Raw genomic sequence first — 25,936 nt, forward strand, 5'->3', positions numbered from 1 at the left:
GTTGCATCACGTGCAGGGGACTGTCGCTACCAACCTACTTGGAATGTGCAGGACGCGTCATGCGTAAAGCACGAAGTTATTACATAATTCGTAACGACAGTCGGCATCCTTATGTTATTATTAGAGCTAGGAATTTTAAGTTGATACACGTTAATTCTTTTTCGCTATTAAAATGCCCAAATCAGCTGTCTTATAAGGAAAACATAAAATGAACACCCCTATCTGTGTTTTAATTGCACTTTTTGGCACCTGTTCTCAATGCAAGCACCTTTTTGCACGTTTTCTTAATGTCAGCATCTTTTACCACCAGTTTAATACTTGTTTTGATTCTTTGTCCTATTTCATTCCTAAAAAAAATAAACAAGAAAGACCGAACGTTTCGTCTGTAAAACTTGGTTCTATGTAGTTCATCAATTTGTCGCTAGGATCGTAGGCTCCCTATAGGCCTACTACACTAATTGGGAGGTGAAGTACGAACCTGGTGATTGATGAACTACAGTATTACGTTGCAGTTTTTTGGACGTGTGATTTTAATAACATTGTGTTCTGCGATTTATTTCAGGCAGGTTTGTAACACATGATAACATGAGTGAATTGTGTGTCCTTTTTATATATAAAATTGGATATGGTGATATTTGTATGAATATTTACATTGAAAATTTGCCCCTTTCTTGCCCCTTCTTCGACTAAATTAAAGCATCCTGGAAAACCGTTCCTATTGAGTTATTGTCAGCGCTGATCTAATAATTAAATGCCCCACGTATTGGGGCGGAATTACATCATGCACGTTTTTACATGTAAATTACAGTTAATCGATTGTTTTCCTTGATTAGGAGAAGTCTTTATAGCCAGAATTCTGGGTGGAAAAGGAAACAGGCAACGTTTAGGCGAAGATTTTCGCCAACCCTGAGGATGAAGGAGAAGTAACCCAGGCAACGCCACATGTGTTCGTCGTCCAGGAGGTGTGGCCTGTCCCGCTATGCACTCAGAGGTCACACCCAATACAATTTTCTCGGGAACTGATTAAGATGTTTATATGGTTTATATAGCTTGCAAACTTTTTCACCTAAATTACCTAGCTCTCGTTATTATACCTAAATGACCTCGCCTGACTCCAGAGGAGCGATCACTGAAAGGAATACTATACCCTAAATATTAAACATCAAAGGTGAAAAAATAAATTATGCCAAGAAGAATCAAGTTTAAATTATTTATCATAATGAATTAACCTGGTGGAAACAAAGTTACAAGATTTGTCACTACAAAAATTATGTAAAATCGCCTTATTTCAGACACGTTTAAAATCAAAACTTTTTGTCACCAGTCAATGTTGCGAAAACACCATATCTAGTGACAATCTCATTGAACTGGCAACTCTCCAGACCTGTCACGATTAGGGCAGCAAACACGTCTCGTTTACTCGCAAGGAGGAACCAATCAATGCCACGGTGTACGGTTCACGAACAAGATATCACTACTGAAAAAAACTACATGCCATATGCTTTTAGAATTAGCATCCCAAATGAGATCTGAAAAAAAAACCAGAGTTAAGTGGACGACTACGGAATGTGAAGCTGCGGAGTCACGGACAGAGCAGGTTGCTTGGTGTGCAATTAGCGCGCGGTACCGATTATAGCTCCCTCCGTTGATTAGCGGCCTTCGAGACCGAACATTGCGGATACAAATACGACAGAAGGAGGCAAAATTTTTAAGGACGGAAGAATTCCAAAGGCCATATGATTATTATCATTATTACAGTATAGTATTGACATTGAAATGTACCAAAAGGTGAATCTTTATCCAGTCTCTCTGGTAAATCTTTGATGAGCGAGTGAACGAATGGAATATTCGAAGCTATGAATAACAGATTTTGATAAAAACTACGGTATTGGATTTTTCAAAAATATTTCAACAGGTTTCATCGCTCTTATCAGACAGACAACTAATACGAAAACAAAGGAAGAAAAAGCATTACCATCTGCTTGCTAATCTTTAGCCTGAAAACTGGTTGGATCCTCAAAAAGTACGCCAAAGGTTACGTGGTTTTAGGAAAACCTCAAATAACTATGGTAGCTCCATAATGAGGCGTACAGGGCGAGATGAGTGAGGTACTTTTCCATTGCTTTCCTCACTGAGCCAGAAAGTGTTATTGCAGCACGACATGTCCTATGAGTACCACCTTCATAACATCGAGACGCGCTAGTCGTGCTCTGAATTAGAGCTCTGGAAATCCTCCCATCCTGTCCCACTTCATGCGCTATGGGCTTCCTATCTCATCCTGTTGTGAAGCACGGTTTGTCCTTACCGTCATTTCCTGTCCCGCTTCCCGATGCCGTCCGTGCTGCATATCTTTACAGTGATGGGACGAACGGGACTGCTGGCAGGCAGCTATTGTTTCGAGACGAGAAGAGATCTGTGTAACGAAACACGGAGACGAACTTGTCACCAAGCGAGAGAACTCATTTTCCTGTACACGTCACTTGGTTGCATAAACATTTTAAAGTGTTTCTTTAGTGATTTTTTAGCGGTGAACCCACGTATCATTTCTATGTTTAATGTTCCAATTTAAGGTGGTTTGAAAACAAATACAGTACTTTCACTGTGGTCACGAATATATTCCCTATGCTGTCAAAACCACCATACTTTTCCATAGCCGGGCTGAGTGTATCAGACGGTTGAGGCACTGGTCTTCTGATCCCAACTTGGCAGATTCGATCTTGACTCCGTCCGGTGGTATTTGAAGGTGCTCAAATACGTCAGACTCGTGTCGGTAGATTTACTGGCACGTAAAAGAACTCCTGCGGGACTAAATTCCACTACCTCAGCGTCTCTGTACACCGTAAAAGTAGTTAGTGGAACGTAAAGCAAATACCATTATTATTATTATTATTATTATTATTATTATTATTATTATTATTATTATTATTATTATTATTATTATTATTATTATTATTATTATTATTATTATTAAGTGCTGGAGTACATTTCCAGACAAACGTGCCGAGAAGAAGTCAGCAAAATGCGTGGAAGAATGATGCTGAGTTGACGGAAGTAAACAAACATGCTGACAGATGATACTGAGCTCAGGTAGTGCACCGAATGAGTCGGCCTAAATAAACCGGGTGGTAGCATTAGTGACATTACTCCTCTTGCACTGAAATAAAGTGTCACAGCCCAAGGTTCCTTAACAAAAAGTGTTTGATAAAAGGTTATATATCCGATCCGAAATTTTGTCGGTCTAATTTAGAAGCACCCTTTATATTTTTGCCAAATCCACCACTGATAAATATTGCTTAGTGTCGAGGTAAAGAGTAAACTGGTAATGGTGGCTGTGGTTGTTAAGAAACGTGTAGTCATTAGCCCATATTGATAAGGAAGATACCAGATATATACAATTTGGGGATGTGGTAAGGAATTTCATGTCAATTAACTTCTTTTAATCCTATGGTTGTAAGTAGTTCAATATCCCGTCAGTAGTAGAGCTAGAGTGACCAAAACTAAAAATTTAGATTATTGCATTTTTTCTAGTATTAGACTGTGCCCGTGTTCAAATCGTTTTGGAGTGTTGTGAAATCAGTGCGTACTGCTTTTATTGTATGTATATTTTGTATGATTGACAATTACTAAAAAATCGTAGGAATGTCCGAGAATACCTGAAGTCAACTATCCAGAAACCAGAGTACTCCCACAAAGTGCAGTTGGGGCTCATATTAACGTATTACTTCAAATTTTGTGGCGCAGCTCCCTCTCTCACTGGATGCCTCAATTTATCGCTGCCGGGGTAAGTAGTTCAGATGCTAGATATGTTGTCCTTCTGAGCTCAAGTTAGTGGGTTCGATTACGGTGCAGTCCGGTGGTATTTGAAGGTGCTCAAATACACCAGCCTCTAGCTAGACTTATGGGTACGTAAAATAGACTTGCGGGTCAACATTCCAGCACCTCGGGTCTCCGAATACGTAATTATTATTAACTGGACACCATACCTGCATGTACGTTAATGTGATAAAGAATCACTGCTCTTCCTAGTCTTACAATGTATTGGAAAGAAGCGATTTCTCTGGAGCCACCATGTTATTGATAGCCCATGAAGACCAGTGAGGAAGGCATCGCAACAGTATCTGTATACAGCTTAGTAGCAAATTCCAGAATGACTGGCACGGTGATCGACGCTCCTCGAATCTATTCAATTTCATGTGTGCCATGCGTAATGTTTAAAATTTACAAATATTTTGAGTTGAAGATATTTGGCATATGAATTGGCCTGTTTCATTTCCAGAGTTCTTCGCTGGTGCAAAATGAAGATGTCACTTTTAAATGTATTTGTGTGTTGCAGTGGTGGTCACGTCAGCGCCCTCGAACGAGGCCGAACTGCAGCTGTACCGAGTGATGCAACGCGCTAGTCTACTCGCCTACTACGACACGTTGCTCGAGATGGGTGAGTTACTTTGCTTATTTATAGCGATTTTATAGGTCAGTTACTGGCAGGCTCTCACTCCGCCTTCAGTGTGTGCTGTATGTAGGAAGTTTTGCCCGGAATTTGTAATTGAGTCCGTCTCTGTGGTGTAGTGTTTAGTGTGATTAACTGCCACGCCCCGAGGTCCGCGATCGATTCCCGACTCTGCTATGAAATTCGAAAAGTAGTACGAGGACTGAAACGGGATCAACTCAGCATCGGGAGGTCACTGAGTAGAGGAGGTTTAGATTCCCTCCTCGTCCATCCTCGAAGTGGTTTTCCGTGCTTTCCCCACTTCTCCTCCAAGAAAATGCCGGGGTGGTACCTGCCTTCAGGCCATGACCCTTCCTTCCCTCTTCGTTGTCTATCCCTCCCGATACTCCCATCCTCCCTCCAGGCCTCTGTTCAGCATAGCAGGTGAGGCAGCCTGGACGACGTACCTGTCCTCCTCCCAAGTTGTATTCTTAGACCCCAAAGTCCAGGATACTGCCTTTGAGGTGGTAGAGGTGGGATCCCTCGCTTAGTCCGAGGGAAAACCCAACTCTGCAGGGTAAACGGATTAGGATAGAAAGAAAGAAAAAGAAAAGAAAGAAAAGAAAGAAAGAAAGAAAGAAAGAAAGAATTTGTATTGGAAGGGAGTAAATTTCAATAGCAGAGAGATGTTTAATTTTCTAACAGTGATCTTGCTTCTTGATCAAGAAGTGTCTAAAGAACTTGTTATTTTCTATTGCCCTAGGTAATTGCTAAGAAAAAATCAGTCTTCCAAGCAAATACGCCGCCATGAAGATTTTCTGGGGCGTAAAAGAAGAACTGAGGGTCAAAATTTCGGCACCACGATGATCGACCAGATTGACCCGGGGTCGAACCGGCCAGCTTGAACTCGAAGGCAAGCGCTCTACCGCCTGAGCTACTCAGTCTGGCAGATGGAACATATTCAAACTTTTCGACATTATTAGAAGTACTGCAGTTTCCTTCTGAGGAAATGGAGCGAGATCATCGTGCTACACACCGGGAGAGTTGGCCGTGCGGTTGGGAATGCGCAGCTGTGAGCTCGCATCCGGGAGATACTGGGATCTAACCCCACTGTCGGCAGCTCTGAAGACGGTTTTCCGTGGTTTACTATTTTCAGATCAGGCAAATGCTGTTGCTGTACCTTAATTAAGGCCACGGCCGCTTGCTTCCCATTTCTAGGCCTTTCCTCTCCCATCGTCGTCATAAGACCTATCTGTGTCGGTGCGACGTAAAGCAACTAAAACCAAACCCTATGACACTACAGCCCTTGAAGAGCCTTGGCCTACCAAGCGACCGCTGCACAGCCCGAAGGCCTGCAGATTACGAGGTGTCGTGTGGTCAGCACGACGAATCCTCTCGGCCGTTATTCTTGGCTTCCTAGACCGGGCCCGCTATTTCACCGCCAGACAGCTCCTCAATTCTAATCACGTAGGTTGAGTGGACCAGGTGGCCTGGAATCGAACCCGGGGCCTCCGGGTAAGAGTCAAGCACGCTACCCCTACACCACGGGGCCGGCGACGTAAAGCAACTACACGTTTAAACGTCACCCTAACACATGGAAGGTTTTCGGCGACGGAGGGATGGGAAACGGCTAGCAGTGGGAAGGATGCGGCCGTGACCTTAATTACGGTACGTTCCCAGTATTTTCCTGATGTTAAAATGGGAAACCACAGAAAACAATCTTCAGGTCTGCCGATGGTGGGATTCGAACCCGCTATCTCCCGAATGCAAGCTCACAGCTGCGCAACTCTAACCGCATGGACAACTCGCTCGATGTGTCCGAGAGAGAGAGAGAGAGAGAGAGAGAGAGAGAGAGAGAGAGATAATCGTGGTGCCCGAATTTTGACCCTCAGTTCTTCTTTTACGTCCCATTAAATCTACCGACACGAGGCTGGCGTAAGTGAACAGCTCCGAATACCATCGGACTGAGCCGGATTGGACAAGCGAGCGCTTCTATCGTCTGAACCCTCATCCCGCATCAACATTTCATTCAGCATACATATACTAGCTGTAGTAGCCTACTCTGTTTGGACACTTAGTTTGAATGTTTAATTGGAGGATTTGTCCGCCTCTGCGGTGTTGTGGTTAGTGTGATTAGCTGCTGCCCCCAGAGGCCCGGGTACGATTCCCGGCTCTGCCACGAAAATTGAAAAGTGGTACGAGGGCTGGAACGGGGTCTACTCAGCCTCGGGAGGTCAACTGAGTAGAGATGGGTTCGATTCCCACTTCAGTCATCCTGGAAGTAGTTTTCCGTGGTTTCCCACTTCTCCTCCAGGTAAATGCCGGGATGGTACCTAACTTAAGGCCACGGCCGCTTCCTTCCCTCTTCCTTGCCTATCTCTTCCAATCTTCCCATCCCCACCAAGGCCCCTGTTCAGCATAACAGGTGAGGCCGCCTGGGCGAGGCACTGGTCATCCTCTCCAGTTGTATCTCCGACCCAATGTCTCACGCTCCAGGACACTGCACTTGAGGCGGTAGAGGTGGGATCCCTCCCTGAGTCCGAGGGAAGAACCAACCCTGGAGGGTAAGCAGATTAAGAAGAAGAAGAAGAAGAAGAAGAAGAAGAAGAAGAAGAAGAATATGTATTTATTGTGACGTTGACTGATTGTTTACGAACTCTTGTAAATTCAGAGTTATTGTTATGTGTTTAATTTTAAGTTTTAGTTTGAGGTTATAGTTTCGTGTTAAAGTATTTCCAGATTGTCAGGGAACTAGCTGATCCTTTCAAACATATAATTGTACGTATTTAGGCCTCGCGCAGTAGATATGATGTGCACGACTTCAACTGCCAATGGGATTGTCACCAGTCAGGCTAGGGACCCCGAAAACTGTGGGCTCAACACAAATATCGCTCATTTTGGACATATTCTTTTTCATCCCTTCTCATCTCCCATGCCGATGGAGGCAGACGTGGATTATAAACGGCATCCACAGTGTCACAATTCATCTTAGCGACACCGAAAGCCATGGACTCGAGATTAGTATCGGTGCTAGTGGTGTCTTATCCTCACAGTATTTTTTCCAGATAGTAAGTCATGTGTGTACCAAGTTTGGTTGAGAGCTATGCTACAACATATACATCCATAATCTCGGTCATTATCGGACACCTACTTCTCACCCCCTACGCCGATGGCGGCTGAATTTTGACTTAAACTGCATCGAACTAGAGTTTCACTGTTCATGTCAGCGACCCAGAAAACTATGGATTCGACAATATTTTCGGTTTTTGTTATATGCCACCCCGTTCCCACTCCCACCACTGGGGGGTGTTATAGGTGGCTTCCCCCCCACAGTGTTTGTCTCCAGATAGTAAGTCATAAGTACCAAGTTTGGTTAAATTTGCTTCAGTGGTTTCGGAGAAGATGTGGATAGGTTCTTTATAAAACATGGTGGCGTGTTCCCATTCTCCTACTTACAACCACGGTCATGCACCTCCTGGCAATAAAGGTACATAATAAAACATGGGGATGTGTTCCCATCCTCTTATATACCAGTCTGTCATGATACAGAGTTAACTCGTTGTCGCCTAGCAACCTTCTGTCCATCAGGTCGATCCAAATCTTAGGGCGGCTTTGTAATTAAATTAATTAATTACATAAAATGACTCAGTGTAAAAAAACTACCCATCAGATTTCCTTCAGACTACTTCCTAACACTATCAGGAGTAATAAGAACATATTGTGAAATTTTCAGCGTAATCGGCCCAGTAGTTTTTGAGTTCATTCGAGACGAACAAACAAATACTTATTGAATATTATTTTCACGACCGCATTGTAATCGAAATCGAATTTCAACCTATTAGGTCCTGTTATATGTACATTTAGTACGTGTTGAAGAGATGTTAAGTACAGAACAAAAAATAGCTAACTGGACATCAGTGGGAACCGACGTGAAATCGTGAGGTTTTGGCCATTTTTGTTCTGTACTTAACATCCAATACGTACTATATACGTATAACACGACCTAATAAGTTGAAAGTCGATTTCAAATACTGTATTCATTTTATATGTCCGACTCATTGGCTGAATGGTCAGCGTTGAGACCTTCGGTTCAGAGGGTCCCGGGTTCGATTCCCGGCCGGGTCGGGGATTTTAATCGCGTCTGATTAATTCTTCTGGTCCTGGGACTGGGTGTTTGTGTTTGTTCCAACACTTTCCTCTTCATATTCACACAAGACACTATACTACCAACCACCACAGAAACACGCAACAGTGATTACATGCCTCCATATAGGGTTGGCGACAGGAAGGGCATCCGGCCGTAAACCAGAACCAAATCCACATGTGCGACAAAAGCACCCGCGACCCCACAGGTGTGGGGAAAGGGGTAGATAAACAAGAAGATTCATTTTTATATATTTGACTAGCATTTGTACCCGTTCTTTGCACAGGAATTTGTAATGTATTACATGTCTCCTTCATGAATTTGTGCGAAGTGACATGGCTCTATCCATACGCTTAATACGACATGTTAAACTGATATTTTTCTACTAAAGCACATGACAGTAAGGTGAAGTATGATAAAGCTGAACAAAGTTGATAATGAGGACGATTGTCGAATTTATTGTACGGTACAATTCCTGGTCTGAAGTTGTACGAAACTCTCCCTGCTCATGTTGTATATTGCACCACTGACAACTATCGTGACTCTCTGGCGTTATTGATACCTCCCTTAATATCTGCCCTATCGACAAATGCAAAATGGCTCTTTAGTTTTCTCCTGTTATCCACCTTGAAGTGACATGCACGAAGTGTCCCACGGGACTTGGACTAAAAATCCTATTTTTCGTAAGCATCTCCGTTATTACCATAGAGGTAGCAGCGGCGCCACCGTCTGTGAGAGTATCATGGTAGCCACCGGAGCATGTTGAAATCTCAGCTGTTTGGCAAAAAGCTCGCTCCGCTGTACTCATCAATGTAAATAGGGGACTTTTAAAACTGTGTGGATATTGATATGGTTTTAAATTCTTACATGTAAACATTCTCAGAGACTACAGCATACTTACGACGTTTCTCTCCAGGAGAAAGAGAGCCCAAAAAGAAGAAATAGAGGACAAATGCTTGATAAGAGAGGACGGTGTTCAGTTACAGTTAAGTAAACAAAATCAATTTACTGTTCATGTTAAGTTTTCTAACAACATACCTTTAGAATGGGGATACGTATATTTCGCTATATTTTGTGTAAATGTAATCAATGGACAGGACTTCAGAATAATTCTGCTCAACGACCGAAAACATTCTCTCTCGCACGGAGCGAATAAGCGAGTTTTTAGTCCTAAAAGCGTTGCCGTGCAAAGTAGACAAATTATTGTCACCGCCGCTTTCTGAACCCTACTTGGCAGGTTCGATTCTAGCTCAGTCCAGTGATATGTGGTGCTCAGACATGTCAGCCTCGTGTCGAAAATTTGCCGGTACGTAAAGGAGCTTCCGTGGGATAAAATTCCGGCACCTCGGCGTCTCCAGAAACCGTAAAAGTAATTAGTGGGACGTAAAGCCAATAACAATATTATTATTATTATTATTATTATTATTATTATTATTATTATTATTATTATTATTATTATTACTGTTTCCTAAACTGATTACGAATGGAAATATGACTCTCGGTTGTGGCTGCAGTCTATTGTGGAGTTTTTTATTTAGGTTCTTGTGAAATACTTGCTTTAAAATTTTAAGTTGTAAAATATCTTTCTTTAATGGAAAGTGACAGTGGTAAATGATATGATTCAAGAGAACTGAAAGAATCTTTACAATATTATTTTTTTGTTTACAATTTGCTTTACGTCGCACCGACACAGATAGGTCTTATGGAGACGATATAATAGGAAAGGGCTAGGGGTGGGAAGGAAGCGGTCGTGGCTTAATTAAGGTACAGCCCGAGCATTTGCCTAGTGTAAAAAATGGGAAACCACTGGAAAAGCATTCTCAGGGCTACCGACAGTGGAGTTAGAACCCACTATCTCCCGAATGCAACTTCGCAGCTACGCGACGCGAAACCCGCAAACACTCGTTCGGTATCATGCACATCAGAGGCATTAAAAGAAAGGAAAATAAATATATCAGGTTAACCTCTAAATGCTGAGTAATCATGGCCATGAGGAGCCAATTATGCACGTCAATATAATCAGCGCTGTAAGAAATATATTGAGAAATCAACATTACTGTCTGATTATAATGAAGAGTAACTGTGTATCAGCCTATTGGCTCCGAAACAAAATTGTCTTTGTTAACCTGCTTCTAACATTGGGATCATGCATGTATGATCTGCCAACACGATGTATAGCCTACATATGCCTATATTCGTTTACTCTTTCACTGGAGTTTTTGAATATTCGCTTCAAAGATATGGCCATTCAGCGAAAGAAAAATGTCGTCCCTTATATTTCATAAGACGTTAATTTCAGTCTTTGTGGTAAAGTCCAAAGAATCTCATTCATGCCGACACGGAGAGAAATCGTGAAGTCAGCGCAAGTAAGCCAGTCCACATGGCTATAAGTGTCACTCAAATTATTATTTTATTCGCACGAATTTCAAATAAATGAACCTCTGAAAGGAAACGCCTTTGCCCTTTATGAACCTCCCCGTGCAGCCATAAGCTGCCCAGGAGACTGACATTTGCCTTAAGAGAAGTATAAGACTTCGATTTATGGAGAAACTCCAGTAATGACAGTGCCAAACAATCCAGCTTTAGCCAAACAGCGCGCTCGTTCAACTTCGCACGCGACTGCAGCGCCAGTGCTACCTCTAGTGTATCATTTACTAACTCTACGGTTATTATCCGTCATCCGTGCTACATCTAGTGTATTATTTACTAACTCTACGGATATTACCCGTCATCCGTGCTACCTCTACTGTATTATTTACTAACTCTATGGTTATTATCCGTCATCCGTGCTACCTCTAGTGTATTATTTACTAACTCTACGGTTATTATCTGTCATCCGTGCTACATCTAGTGTATTATTTACTAACTCTACGGTTATTATCTGTCATCCGTGCTACCTCTACTGTATTATTTACTAACTCTATGGCTATTATCTGTCATCCGTGCTGCCTCTAGTGTATTATTTACTAACTCTATGGTTATTATCCGTCGTACGATAAATACGTATATCGCATAAAGGAACGAAAATAACATATAACCGTGGCCTTAATAAAGGTACAGCCTTCAGCATTTGCCTGGTGTGAAAATGGAAAACCACGGAAAACCATATTCAGGACTGCCGACAGTGGGGTTAACCCACTATCTCCCGAATGTAAGCTCACAGCTGTGCGACCCTTATCGTACGGCCAATTGCTCGGTTTTTGCTACTTTTTATTATTACTTTCCAAACGTCCTGCAAGCTCATCCCATTACCATAAGATCAAGCCCTATATACGCTAACGGAAAATGAGAAACGGACGTCTTGAAGTAAGTGAATGAGAAAGATCATATATGAACATGGAACAACTAGAAAGCAGCAAATGAAATTATGAACTCTGGAGTTCTTTGGAAGAATCTGGATTTTTTTTTCTTTTTTGCTAGTTGCTTTACGTCGCACCGACATAGATAGGTCTTATAGCGACGACGGAACAGGAAAGCGCTAGGAGTGGGAAGGAAGCGGCCGTGGCCTTAATTAAGGCACAGCCCCAGCATTTGCCTGGTGTGAAAATGGAAAACCACGGAAACCCATTTTCAGGGCTGCCGACAGTGGGGTTCGAACCTACTATCTCCCGAATACTGGCTACTGGCCGCACTTAAGTAACTCCAGCTACCGAGCTCGGTAGAATCTGGAATTAGTGCCGTCCGCAGAAATTCGAAGGGTTATCAATAGAAGGAGTAACCTGTCGTTTCCAGCACTGTTACCTAGCTGGTTCCCGATTATTAATTTTAATGTCCCATACGGCTCCCGTTTCCCCCAATTCCCACTTTCCAGACGGCTCCCATGTAGTCAAGGCTAGGCGACTGAAGTAATAAAACTAACTTCTAAATTGAAATAAATCTTTGGTACGTACAGAAGGGGAGGGGGGATGGGGTTAAAGTTTTCATTTCATATCCGGACAGGGTATGGCGGGTCTCCTAGATGGTAACACCGGCTATCAGGCGGTGATGTGATTTGCGGAGAAGGTAATTTGGGTGCAACCATGACCTAAAATAGGAACGGTTCCGTAATTCGCTTTAGTGCAGGAGAATGGTAAACCACGGAAAACCATTCTCAGGACAGCCGGCAGTGGGGAACGGCCCCTCCGCTTCCCAATGTATAATTGCAATGCTAGCAAGACCAGTTGGAAGTTTACTTTGCTCGGTGTGTATAAATAACTACAGATTTATAATAACAAACACAAATTGTAGTAACTCATTCTGTAACGTGATTTACAGTTTGCTAAATTTCTTTCCTACATTTCTGTATCAAATAAAACAATGAAATATTTAATTTTAAATGGTTCAAAATGCATAACGTTTTTAATTGAAGTACCTAACAACGATAGTTGGCAGCCGACATTACAATACCATATTATCGTCTAAGATCGTTTGATGTACAAAGGGTCAATTGATGGCTATTTCTCGATCAATCCGCTACAGGAATGACAGCAGCACAATTCTGATGCATGCTAGCCGCGGCTGTATAGCTGTTGCTTACTATCAACGTTGAAGTAAAGTTGGCTGAAACCAACGTATTGAGTCGTATGTGTAACCTATGCCTACCGTCTCCCACTAGGCAGTTCTAGCTATGCAAAACATGCGAAGAACTTGTGTTGGTAATGGACGGGAGCCGTCGTGGACGTTATGCCTCGGAGCTGAATGGCAAAAACGGGAAATTTCGGGATTCAACCGTTTCCAGTGTTGTATTAAACTTTACGGGCACGTCAAAACAGCGCTGTTGCTTAACGCTTGTGCAATTATGGGTGTTTCATGCGAGGCCATAGTGATCGATGGTTGTGATTGTTGTTCTAATGACCAAACCAACGCGATTCCCATCCCCTTAGTGATGCCCTTTTGTGGATGTCTGTAATACTGGGTAGTCACACCGAAGAGCCCCACAAGAGGTTGAATGAGAATTGTTAGCAATGCATCTTGTTCAAACGGCTGGTTCCGGTCAGTAGCTACACACTGAGACATGCTAGGACTGTTGCATCGACGATTTGGCGTAATGGACAGCGCACCTCGACCACAGAAAATATTCCAGGTAGTGTCACAATAGGGTATTATTAGTGTAATTTGACAGGTCGGCGGCCACCTCCACCTCCGACCCTCTGGACGACGCCTCAACCTCCTCATTGACTGTGATGACTTAGAGGACATGCTTAATCTCACGTGACCTTAGTAGTGCGGTTGGTTAAGAGTTCACGCTTAACCTCACATGATGTTACTCTGGCTACATGTTCAGGTTTAACCTCACAGAACCCGTGTTCGACCCTAGGCTTAAGGGCGTTAACATTACAGATCCAAGTTCGATGCGAAAGCAGTGCAAGCTGAACCCATCTGCCGACGTGGTTATGGTCAAGAGTGCTAGCTTAACCTAATAGGCACGCATTTTACGCCAGGCTTATCCTTACAAGGGCGTTACAGACTCAAGTCTGAGATTCGATCCCAGGCCTAACCTAACTAGACGAGATGAGACATGGTCCAGGGGCTTTGCTGCTGAGATTGGTGGAAACTGGCCTAGAAAAAAGATGGCGGCTACACATAGGTCTAGGGAGATAGTGTAAGGTGTAATGCATATGCTTTTTCCATAGGAAGCGTAATATTGGGGACAGTCTTTGAGACTCTAAAACGGAGATCGAGTGTGGAACTCCCTTGAACTAAAATAGAACTACTGCGAGACTAAAATTCTGGCACTTCGGCGACTCTAAAACGTATTTAGTAGGACGTAAATCCAATATCATTATGAATAGTTTACCAAAAACAGGTCTGGGGGCGCCCTGAAAAAAAGTAACATTAGTCAAAATATCTAACCTACACAGAGATCGAGTCTTGGACTCCTTTGAACAAAAGAAGAACGGATTTCGAAGTTGGAACTCTCTTAGTCCGAAGCTCAACAGCAACTAGGAAATTCACTACAGTTTTTTCTTGGACCGAACCCATTCGACTAGGATTCAAACCCGTAGCTCCTCTACTTGGGTAGCTAACAAGCATAACTGAGCATTAAAGTTTGTACATTTAATTGAAACAACACAGCCGAAGTGCAATTGTTTGATTCGATATACCTAACGTTTGAGCTACGGGAAATCCCCACCCGACTAGGATTCGAACCTTGAGCTCACCTGGACTTAGAACTAAAGAGCTTAAGTGTATAAGAGAAAAGAATCGATGGCGAGCTTTTCTTTCTCCCTGTAGACTAAGTGGGGACTCTTAGTATAAAGTGAGAAATAAGTCCAAGTAATAGAGAAAGGGTCAGGAAAACGAGCATTGCAATAATACAGAAACACAAAGTAAATGAAAATAAATAAGTTTACAAATCAATATTTAAAACATAGCTCGTTAACATCAGGAGTAAGAACAGAAAATGATAGTAGACGAGCAAAGTATGTTCTAAAACAATGAGTGCTGAGTCAGCATTTTCCCACGAGGTCATAGATCCCAAGTAGAGTAGTAAGGCTATGTAGATACGAGAACGAGGTCATTGACCTCTAGTTGAGTAGTAAGGCTATGTAGGTTCTAGTCCATTGAACGCGGAATAACGTCATAAAATCGCATACGAGAGCAAGCCTAATCTCACAGACACCATTGCAGGGGCCTAATTGGTCAGGGAAAGATCTGGGGTGATTTTGACCCCTAGAAGAGGTTATGACGTCATACGCATACACACGAGGGCAATGCTAACCTCACTGGCCAAACTGGAATGATTTTGATCGCTAGGTGAGGTTATGACGTTATACCCTTTTGTACGAGGGCAATGTTAACCTCACGGGCCTCTTTGGAGGAGCCGAATCGGACGGCCCCCTTGAAAGAACCGAGTCGGAAAGGTCACGAAACCCTTTGGAGGAGCCGAATCGATCGGGTAACCATGAAGGAGCCTTACGTGCAGGTGAGGTTAAGATGTCATTAAGACGTGTTAACCTAACCTTGCGTACGAACACTAACTTAACCTCACACAGGCTATTTATCGGCTTCCTATGGAGGAGTCCAATCGGTTAGGTGACTGGTAGTTGAGGTTATGGTGCTATGATGACGTGTTAACCTAACCTCGCTACGAGGAACGCCAACCTAACCTCAAACAAACTATTTACGGGCTCCTCTTGGAGGAGCCGAACTGGTGAGGTGACTTGTAGGTGACGTTAACACGCATGTTAACCTAACCTCACACACACAGGCTCTTTGCCGTCTACCCTTGGAGGAGTGACGGAGCTGTGACGTAATAAGCGCGGGCGATTTAAAATGCATGGTTATCTTTACATAACCGAACGTGCAGGCCTTTCCCTGACAGAGCCTTGACGTCACAGCGTGGGTGATTTGAAATGCATGACGTTATAACCCAACGCGTGTCCTTTCCTTGTCCCGTTTCTCTGCGTGACGAGTTTGTGGTGAGATGAATATGTCAAGATCGATTTTTATAATCGGATGCCCTTCCTGACGTCAACCCCATCAGAGAAGATAATTATATTAAAATAAATGACATGATATATGGTAGTAGGAAGGAGGAGGGTAAAACCCGGTAGTGGCACATAGCCTTCTCCTGTCGAATAACATCGAGAAGTCTGCTCAAAGCTTTACGTCTCCAACTGACAGACAAATAATAATCAAGAGCGTAATATACCCTCACTCCATATGAGCCCCGCGGAGATGATTGGAATTTAATCAAGGATTTTTGGGCATACAATCTAGTAATTGGAAAGTGTATACCACCACCTACCTTACTCTGCCGGCTGAATGGCTAGACGGTTGAGACACTGGCCTTCCGTCGCAAAATTTGCAGGTTCACCTCACCTAATACACTACACCGTAGAGAAACGGGACAAGTGTTGAGACTTGTCAAGATCGGTTTTTATAACCGAATGCCCTTCCTGGCGTCAGCATCATCAGGGAAGACAATACTATGAAATAAATGACAAGATACATGATAGTAGGAAGAAAGAGGGTAAACCCCGGTTGTAGCACATAACCTTCTCCGGTCGAATAGCATCTGTAGGTCTGCTCAAGGCTTTTACGTCTCCATCCGACGGTTAAATAACCATCAACACTCCTCCTCCTCCTTTCCCCCCTCCTCCTCCTAAAACGCATCTCTGCGTAGTTGAACACCTGTGCCAGAGTTGAATCGGTTTCCGGCCTTGTACCACTTTTCAAATGTCGTAACCAATTTTATGTGTAGTTTTATAATAGTGGGATTGAACATGTGTCACACTAAGGTTACACTGTTTTAACATGCAGTGATCACGTCGATCTGGGATAAGGTGCCTCGTGAGTCGACCCAAGATCCTGTTTTGTCAGAGCTTCAAACGTGTAGTTTACACCATGAACAAGTGAGTTTACCTAAGAGAACTTCAGTGAGATAGTGCCGTACACGTCAACTCATTAAACTGTATCACGGACCTAAAAGTAGCGAGTTGTCTTCACTTATAAACATTTATCATGGCTGCGAAAAGAGCAAGCAAGCTGTCGCAGAAAAAGGTGAAGAAACGTGCTGGGAAAAGGTGAAGAAGCATGCTGGGCATGGACTTATCAATAAGGTGATTGATCTTCTTCCTTTTGAGCTTCGTCTTCCTAGTTACCATTACTGTGGCTCTGGAACTCGGCTTGACGTCTGCTTGGCACCTGGTGATCCTGGTATTAATATGTTGGATGCTGTCTGCAAAGAGCATGACATTGCTACCGTCAAAACAAACCTGAAATAAGACATGCAGCTGATGAAAATCTGCTTCGTAAAGCTATGCAGAGTGTGACGTCACCTAATGCTATAGTTGCTGAGAAGATAGCAGCATTTGTCGTTGCCAGTGCAATGAAAGGAAAACTGTTACTGGGTTGTGGCATTAAACAGCGAAGACAGAAGAAATAATATATGTAAGAAAGGAGAGAATAGATTTACTTGAAGAGAGAAAAATGTATATACTGTAATATAAATACGATTTGTGAAACATAATGCAGGGGTTGTTTGATTTTTTTAATATTAATCCTACAATAAACCATGTCCTAAATTAACCAGTCTTAATAATGTTGACTTGCAAGTTTAAACTTACCTTATGCAGTAGAAGAAATAAGAGGTAGAGGTTCCAGAATACAAAATTCAAGTTTTAAAGTACATGCTCTTTGTTAATCCATGAATTGAAGGTGTTATTAAAACCAAGCCACTTGACATACAGTTTAATTCCACAACGATGAATAACACGTTCGATAAAATAGTGATCAGGATATTTTGTTTTCTTCAATTCTTCGATGTAGAATCCAGGAATAATTAATGAACAAGGTGAGTGTGTATGTGAGGATCTTCAAAAGGCAGAAGTATTCAGTCAGCAGTATGTAAATATTGTTGGTTACAAGGATAATGTCCAGATAGAGGAAGAGACGAGTGCTAAAGAAGTATTAAAATTTACATACCGGGCGAGCTGGCCGTGCGCGTAGAGGCGCGCGGCTGTGAGCTTGCATCCGGGAGATAGTAGGTTCGAATCCCACTATCGGCAGCCCTGAAGATGGTTTTCCGTGGTTTCCCATTTTCACACCAGGCAAATGCTGGGGCTGTACCTTAATTAAGGCCACGGCCGCTTCCTTCCAAATCCTAGGCCTTGCCTATCCCATCGTCGCCATAAGACCTATCTGTGTCGGTGCGACGTAAACCCCTAGCAAAAAAATTTACATATGTGCACCGTACGGGGTACATCATTCGTATTGTGCCTTATCCCTCACTGCCTCATATACTCCGGCTAATAATCTAATAGAATATGTTGGATGGACAAATAAATATAATCATCTCCTAAAAATCCAGGACGATACGCAGGTAAGAATGAAAATAATTACATCAACTTAGGTCTGCGACCAAATAATATTACAATTATCTGTATCTGCAAGAAAAAAATCGTTTGTATATTTCATCCCATCCAACATGTGCATTCATTTGTCTACACCGATATTGGCTTATTTCGGTGAATAACACATGATAATCGTATTTTGTTATCAAACCATATATTCGTTCGCTGCACAATACCTTTCAGGGATACTCATTTCAATTAACCTTTTTTAACGTGGACTCAACTGAGAAATGCACAGCCTTTTCCCCAAGTCCGTCCGCAAAACCAGTTCCGATTAATTGTAGCCAACAATAAAATAGATCTTAGAATTTATCTATTGATTATTTATAAGTACTCCATCCAATATCTCTTCCGATAATGAAATGAATAAATAACAAGAATTCCGGTTAAAATCCTTATCTCCTATTTTATTGAAAGTTCATTGTACTTGGAATGAAGTGTGATTACAATTACATATTCAGTTACACTCTTAGGAATTCCAATTCCTAATTGAAATACAATTCAATATTTTCTCATCATATTATTTTTTAAAAATCTACGAAATTACATTAAAATCTCGTTTCAATATTTTTGAAATACTATTAATTCATTGAAATATTATTGTAATCTTGTAAAATATCCCCTAAACATTGTCGAGATGTCGTTGAAATGGCTGAAATACCTTGGAACATCGGTGAAATAATGTTTAAATATTCCTTAAAAATTATTGAAAAGTCACTGAAGTGACTGAAATACCTTGGAACATCGGTGAAATAATGTTTAAATATTCCTTAAAAATCATTGAAAAGTCACTGACGTGACTGAAATACCTTGGAATATCGGTGAAATAATGTTTAAATATTCCTTTAAAATCATTGAAAAGACACTGAAGTGACTGAAATACCTTGGAATATCGGTGAAATAATGTTTAAATATTCCTTAAAAATCTTTGAAAAGTCACTGAAGTGACTGAAATACCTTGGAATATCGGTGAAATAATGTTTAAATATTCCTTAAAAATCATTGAAAAGTCACTGAAGTGACTGAAATACCTTGGAATATCGGTGAAATAATGTTTAAATATTCCTTTAAAATCATTGAAAAGTCACTGAAGTGACTGAAATACCTTGGAATATCGGTGAAATAATGTTTAAATATTCCTTAAAAATCATTGAAAAGTCACTGAAGTGATTGAAATACCTTGGAATATCGGTGAAATAATGTTTAAATATTTCTTAAAAATCATTGAAAAGTCACTGAAGTGACTGAAATACCTTGGAATATCGGTGAAATAATGTTTAAATATTCCTTAAAATCATTGAAAAGTCACTGAAATGACTGAAATACCTTGGAATATCGGTGAAATAATGTTTAAATATTCCTTAAAAATCATTGAAAAGTCACTGAAATGACTGAAATACCTTGGAACATCGGTGAAATAATGTTTAAATATTCCTTAAAATCATTGAAAAGTCACTGAAATGACTGAAATACCTTGGAATATCGGTGAAATAATGTTTAAATATTCCTTTAAAATCATTGAAAAGTCACTGAAATGACTGAAATACCTTGGAATATCGGTGAAATAATGTTTAAATATTCCTTACAAATCTTTGAAAAGTCAATGAAGTCACTGAAATACCTTGGAATATCGGTGAAATAATGTTTTAATATTCCTTTAAAATCATTGAAAAGTCACTGAAGTGACTGAAATACCTTGAAATATCAAGAACATTAACTAAGTATCACTCAAATATCAATTAAACATCATTCAAATATCATCTGAATTTCATTGAATATGCCTACAAAATTCATATGTATGATCTTTGCTTTCTTTGTTTTCTCAAGTCTTCATTGTGTAATAACGATAACAATATAAGTAAGTTCCATAAATATGGTTCAAAAAATTACCATACAGCTATATACAGACTCAAATAAAACCGAAAATAAAATATTCTTTATACTAGGTAAACTAATTTGGTCATAAAACCATCTGAAAATAAATAGAAGTAGCCTATCATAACATACATGTGCAAACAAGCTAATCAAACATCTAGGAATGCAATACTTCCATTCGTAAATAAACATCTTTCCGCGAAATTAAGACAGAAACTGGTATCGGAAATTTACCTGTTTACAAGCAGTAGCCAATTAAGTCATGAAAATGTTTCCTCCCTCCAAACATGCGTTTGACAGGAAATCAACTTGGGCTTAGCTTATTATGTGAGATTCTTCGAAAGAAAAAAATTAATTTTCAATCGCAAATGCCTTGTTTTAGGATATAATTTTTGATGACCGAACATCACAAGTAGCCTGTAAGTTCATTAACCTCTTACAATCGTATGCATGTGCCATATAACCCGACTTCGTATACTGCTACATAATTCACATGACGAAAACATCAACTATAACCTAACATTAGCGTTATGTTGCTTAAATATTACCAACTGCTCAAATCTAGTCGTATTTCACCAAATACGCATTCTATCAATAACAATTCCTCGTTACTTATACACTTCCGTATATCCATTACTTTAGCCTATAATCTCTTAAGATCATCGATTATAACAACGATTCCACCTAACAAAATCATTCGTTGCTTCACATATGGTGCAGTATACGTATGTTCCATTCACATAATCTCATCATGGGTTTACGGTATTCCGTAACACAAGCAATCACATATCCCCAGCAAAAGAACGCATGTGTTAATATTCCAGGTTCTACTTACTTACTGTTAGTGTCAAGTTATAGTCAAATTAAGTTCTATTAATCTAGAAGACGGTCTTATACCATTCTGCATTGCACTGGAATTGAATTACCCAATGAAAGGCATAAATCTTCAGAATCACATTGATAACGTCGGTTTTCAAAGCTTCACATAAAATAAACAAGCATTCCTACTCATTGATTATAGATTTGAAACGTCAAAGATTACCTAACTCCATATCCTGAATAAGTTATATGGATTCCTTTTTAATGACCCTACTCATGGAACTTTTATCTTGAAGAATTAAACATTAACCATACTACAATCATATATATAAGTAGTCATTTACTATCGTTCATCCAAAATATAAGTAGTTTAACTACGAAAATTTAAATATGTGGAACTTGACTTATCTTGCTTTCGCTATTCGACTGGGATGGTCTTCATTCTGGATCTCCCTTGGCTCCCGACTCGAGTTGCGGTTCACGTCATCGTTGGTTACTGGTGACTGGCCTCGGGTGTGGGTGATGACGGCTGGCAAGGGCTCCCACCGGATTGTGATCCCATTCTTCTGATTTATTCAGCCATAATATCTCCGTCGATTACGTGCGATGGAAACATAATGAAGGATAGCATTAGATGCATTTTCCAGACAGGAAATAAATAATTTTGAATATATTTTATCTATGTAGTAAATTATTCGTCAAGATGCAATATTTAGCGCAATACTTTAAGTATTTCTTGTTTGTCGCTAGCTTAAACAATAAGCTGCCGATCTCTAAATCTTCTTTAAGATTTCAGCTATGAGTTCGTATTGGCAACTATTACGGGGCGATGTCTTCCTCTTTCCTTTCACTTCTTTCACGCCCGATGCTTTTAATTCGTATTTATGGTTTATATACCGCCGTAATTATACTATTAGCAGTTCTCTTCTCCGATTTCAACCTCTTCTTTTCTTGAATACCAATTCTTGCTTACAGTTTCGTTCCGATGATCAATACGATTTTTTAAAAGTGTCGTCTTTTTTTACTCGAGACAACAATCTGATTCTTTTACTCACGGCCATTTGGATTCCTTAGGTCCGATCGTCGCAATATTAACTCATGGCCTACTTGACTGGTTATATCTGCATTTTCTCTCTAGAATATACTATTTCATTATATAACCTCCGTCATTTTTATCGCGATGCATGGCAAGTATTAGGGATATAACTCCCGCTCATGACGCAAATCGGGCAATGAAATGGTACATATGATAACAATGACATTTACAATACGATACAAAAGTTGAAAACTAGAAAAGCGACTGGAATTGATAAGATTTCTGGGGATATCCTAAAGACAATCGGTTGGGATATAGTACCATATCTGAAGTACTTATTTGATTATTGTTTGGTCAAAGGAGCTATACCAGATGAATGGAGAGTTGCCATAGTAGCCCCTGTGTATAAAGGAAAGGGTGATAGACATAAAGCTGAAAATTACAGGCCAGTAAGTTTGACGTGCATTGTATGTAAGCTTTGGGAAGGCATTCTTTCTGATTATATTCGACATGTTTGCGAAATTAATAACTGGTTCGATAGAAGGAGTTCGGTTTTAGGAAATGTTATTTCACTGAAGCTCAACTTGTAGGATTCCAGCAAGATATAGCATATATCTTGGATTCAGGAGGTCAAATGAACTGTATCACGATTGACCTGTCTAAAGCATTTGATAGGGTGGATCATGGGAGACTACTGGCAAAAATGAGTGCAATTGGACTAGACAAAAGAGTGAATGAATGGGTTGCTATATTTCTAGAAAATAGATCTCAGAAAATTAGAGTAGGCGAAGCTTTATCTGACCCTGTAATAATGAAGAGGGGAATTCTTCAAGGCAGTATTATTGGACCTTTATGTTTTCTTTTATATGTAAATGATATGAGTAAAGGAGTGGAATCAGGGGTAAGGCTTTTTGCGGATGATGTTATTCTGTATAGAGTAATAAATAAGTTACAAGATTGTGAGCAACTGCAACATGACATCGATAATCCTGTGAGATGGACAGTAGGCAATGGTATGTTGATAAACGGGGTTAAAAGTCAGGTTGTGAGTTTCACAAATAGGAAAAGTCCTCTCAGTTTTAATTACTGCGTTGATGGGATGAAAGTTCCTTTTGGGGATCATAAGTATCTAGGTGTTAATATAAGATCTTCATTGGGGTAATCACATAAATATGATTGTAAATAAAGTGTACAGATCTCTGCACATGGTTATGAGGGTGTTTAGGGGTTGTAGTAAGGTTGTAAAGGAGAGGGCATATAAGTCTCTGATATGACATCAACTAGAGTATGGTTCCAGTGTATGGGACCCTCACCAGGATTACCTGATTTAAGAACCGGATAAATCCAAAGAAAAGCAGCCCGATTTTTTCTGGGTGATTTCCGACAAAAGAGTAGCGTTACAAAAATGTTGCAAAGTTTGGGCTGGGAACAACTGGGAGAAAGAAGACGAGCTGCTCGACCAAGTGGTATGTTCCGAGCTGTCAGCGGAGAGATGGCGTCGAATGACATTAGTAGACGAATAAGTTTGAGTGGTGTTTATAAAAGTAGGAAAAATCACAATATGAAGATAAAGTTGGAATTAAGAGGACAAACTGGGGCAAATATTCATTTATAGGAAGGGGAGTTAGGGACTGGAATAACTTACCAAGGGCGATGTTCAATAAATTTCCAATTTCTTTGAAATCATTTAGGAAAAGGCTGGGAAAACAACATATACGGAATCTGCCACCTGGGCGACTGCCCTAAATGCAGATCAGTATTGATTGATTGATTGATTGATTGATTGATTGATTGATTGATTGATTGATTGATTGATTGATTGATTGATTGAGTGTCCTTACTAGCATACCACATACTGCTATGTGCAGTAGGACCATTCACTGTATGAACCTGAGCTTGATTCAATGAACATTCTGCTGAAGGCTGAGATTCTGTCAGTAAAGTTTGGTCTCCGAGCTGAGAAGGGCCTGGTTGATTGACGCGTGATGTAGGCCTACATATAAGCCAATCACCCAAAATTATTTTCATTATCCTAGTATCACTATCACTTGAGCCAATATCACTATCATAACATTCGTTTTCTGGCATCTCTTCATCATCACTCACAATCCACTGCAAGTCTGAGAAATTTGCATCATTCAGGTCATCTGCAATTTTTGCAATTTTCGTTTCCGTCAACTTCGTGAGGCTTCCCATGATCCTAAAATACAATGATAATTATTATGATTATTAATCATAAAAATAACAGAAAACGGCATATATTTGAACACAAACCTCTGAAGTGACTAAATAATCAATATATGCATGAGACCTACCCGTGTAGAGGTTATATTGTATTTGTAACCACTACTGCACGTCGTACACAAATGTGTACGTTACAGAAACACAAATATTGAGAAAGTATGCACTATTAGCACAATCGCTGTGTATTTAGCACGCACAGAAACAGTCCAACATATAAATAAAAAATCATAGCATTTGTATCCAAACAGAAAGTGAATTACTGAGTATTCAACTCTCGGCCACATTGACGTTCACGAAAAACGGGCGCCGGAAATTTAGACGCTGAACCGCGGGCAAATAATGGAATATCGACAGCTCAGACCAGTGCCACCAGCTTGCGCATACTTTAAAGGACGCGTGTGTATGTTTCATGCTTTCGGGAACCCAGTTCTAAGCCATATTATATTATATTATATTATATTATATTATATTATATTATATTATATTATATTATATTATACAGAACAAATAGTTAATGGCCACATATCTGCCAATATCCTTGAAGAGGTTAATGTTGCACCAACTCAGACAGATATTTATGGACAATAGGAAAGGAAAGGACTAAGACTGGGAAGGAAGCGACTTCTTCTTCTCCTTCTCCTCCTTCTTCTTCTTCTTCTTCTTGTGCCATATTCTCATTGGATGTCGGCTGTCATCAGGGCGATCCGGTTCTTGCTCTCAGCGACTGGGAAAAGAGTGCGGGGGTACTGAGTCCATACTATTCTCGTAGATTCCGTAGTTAATATATTCTCCTTATTCCCCTACTTCTCCTTCCTTCAATTTTACCTTGTAAGATAAGCTGAAGAAGTCTATATTTATCATTTCGAATGACATGGTCAAACTTCTTCTTCTTCTTCTTCTTCTTGATGTGCATGACCTCCATCTCTGTGTTCAGGCGTTGGAGTACTTCAGTGTTACGTATTCTGTCAACCCATTATATTCTGAACAGGCGTCGGTAGCACCACATCTCAAAAGATCGAAGTTTTTTGCTGGTAATGTCTGTTAGGGCCCAAGTCTCGGCACCATAAAATAAGACAGAAAATGCATTACACCGAAGTAAACGGAGACGGAGATTGATCTGAAAGTCCCTGTTACAGAGAAGTTTGCTCATTCTCTTGAATGCAGTTCTTGTCTCAATTAAGGAACAGACTCAGCATTTGCCCGTTTTTAAAATGGGAAACTATGGAAAACCGTCTTTAGAGCTGCTGATATCAGGGTTCGAACCTACTAATCATTGAATACAAGTTAACAGCTACACGGCCCGAACCGCGCAGCCAACTCGCTGTGTGTGACACGAACAGCAATGTTCATTGGGGAGATTTTCTCTATTTATACGTACAGAAATACCTTTATATGAATATTTATTATTATTATTATTATTATTATTATTATTATTATTATTATTATTATTATTATTATTATTATTATTATTATTATTATTATTTATTTTAGAAGATCATCTCTTTTAACGTTCCTTCATTTGCTTTTAAGAGACTCGAGATCATCGAAATGTTGTT

The 25,936-nt window shown here is 40.4% G+C and overlaps 1 protein-coding gene across 1 annotated transcript in view; it reads left to right on the top strand.

The window, feature by feature from the left end:
- Positions 1 to 25,936, top strand: part of nab (NGFI-A-binding protein homolog) — a 401,295-nt gene that overhangs the window by 178,257 nt on the left and 197,102 nt on the right. The window contains exon 2 of the mRNA XM_067136742.2: positions 4,334 to 4,435. Within this exon, the coding sequence (XP_066992843.2) occupies positions 4,334 to 4,435 (102 nt within the window). The remainder of the gene's footprint in view (positions 1 to 4,333; positions 4,436 to 25,936) is intronic.

Source organism: Anabrus simplex, chromosome 1 (genome assembly GCF_040414725.1).
Source record: "Anabrus simplex isolate iqAnaSimp1 chromosome 1, ASM4041472v1, whole genome shotgun sequence".
Classification (NCBI taxonomy): Eukaryota; Metazoa; Arthropoda; class Insecta; order Orthoptera; family Tettigoniidae; genus Anabrus; species Anabrus simplex.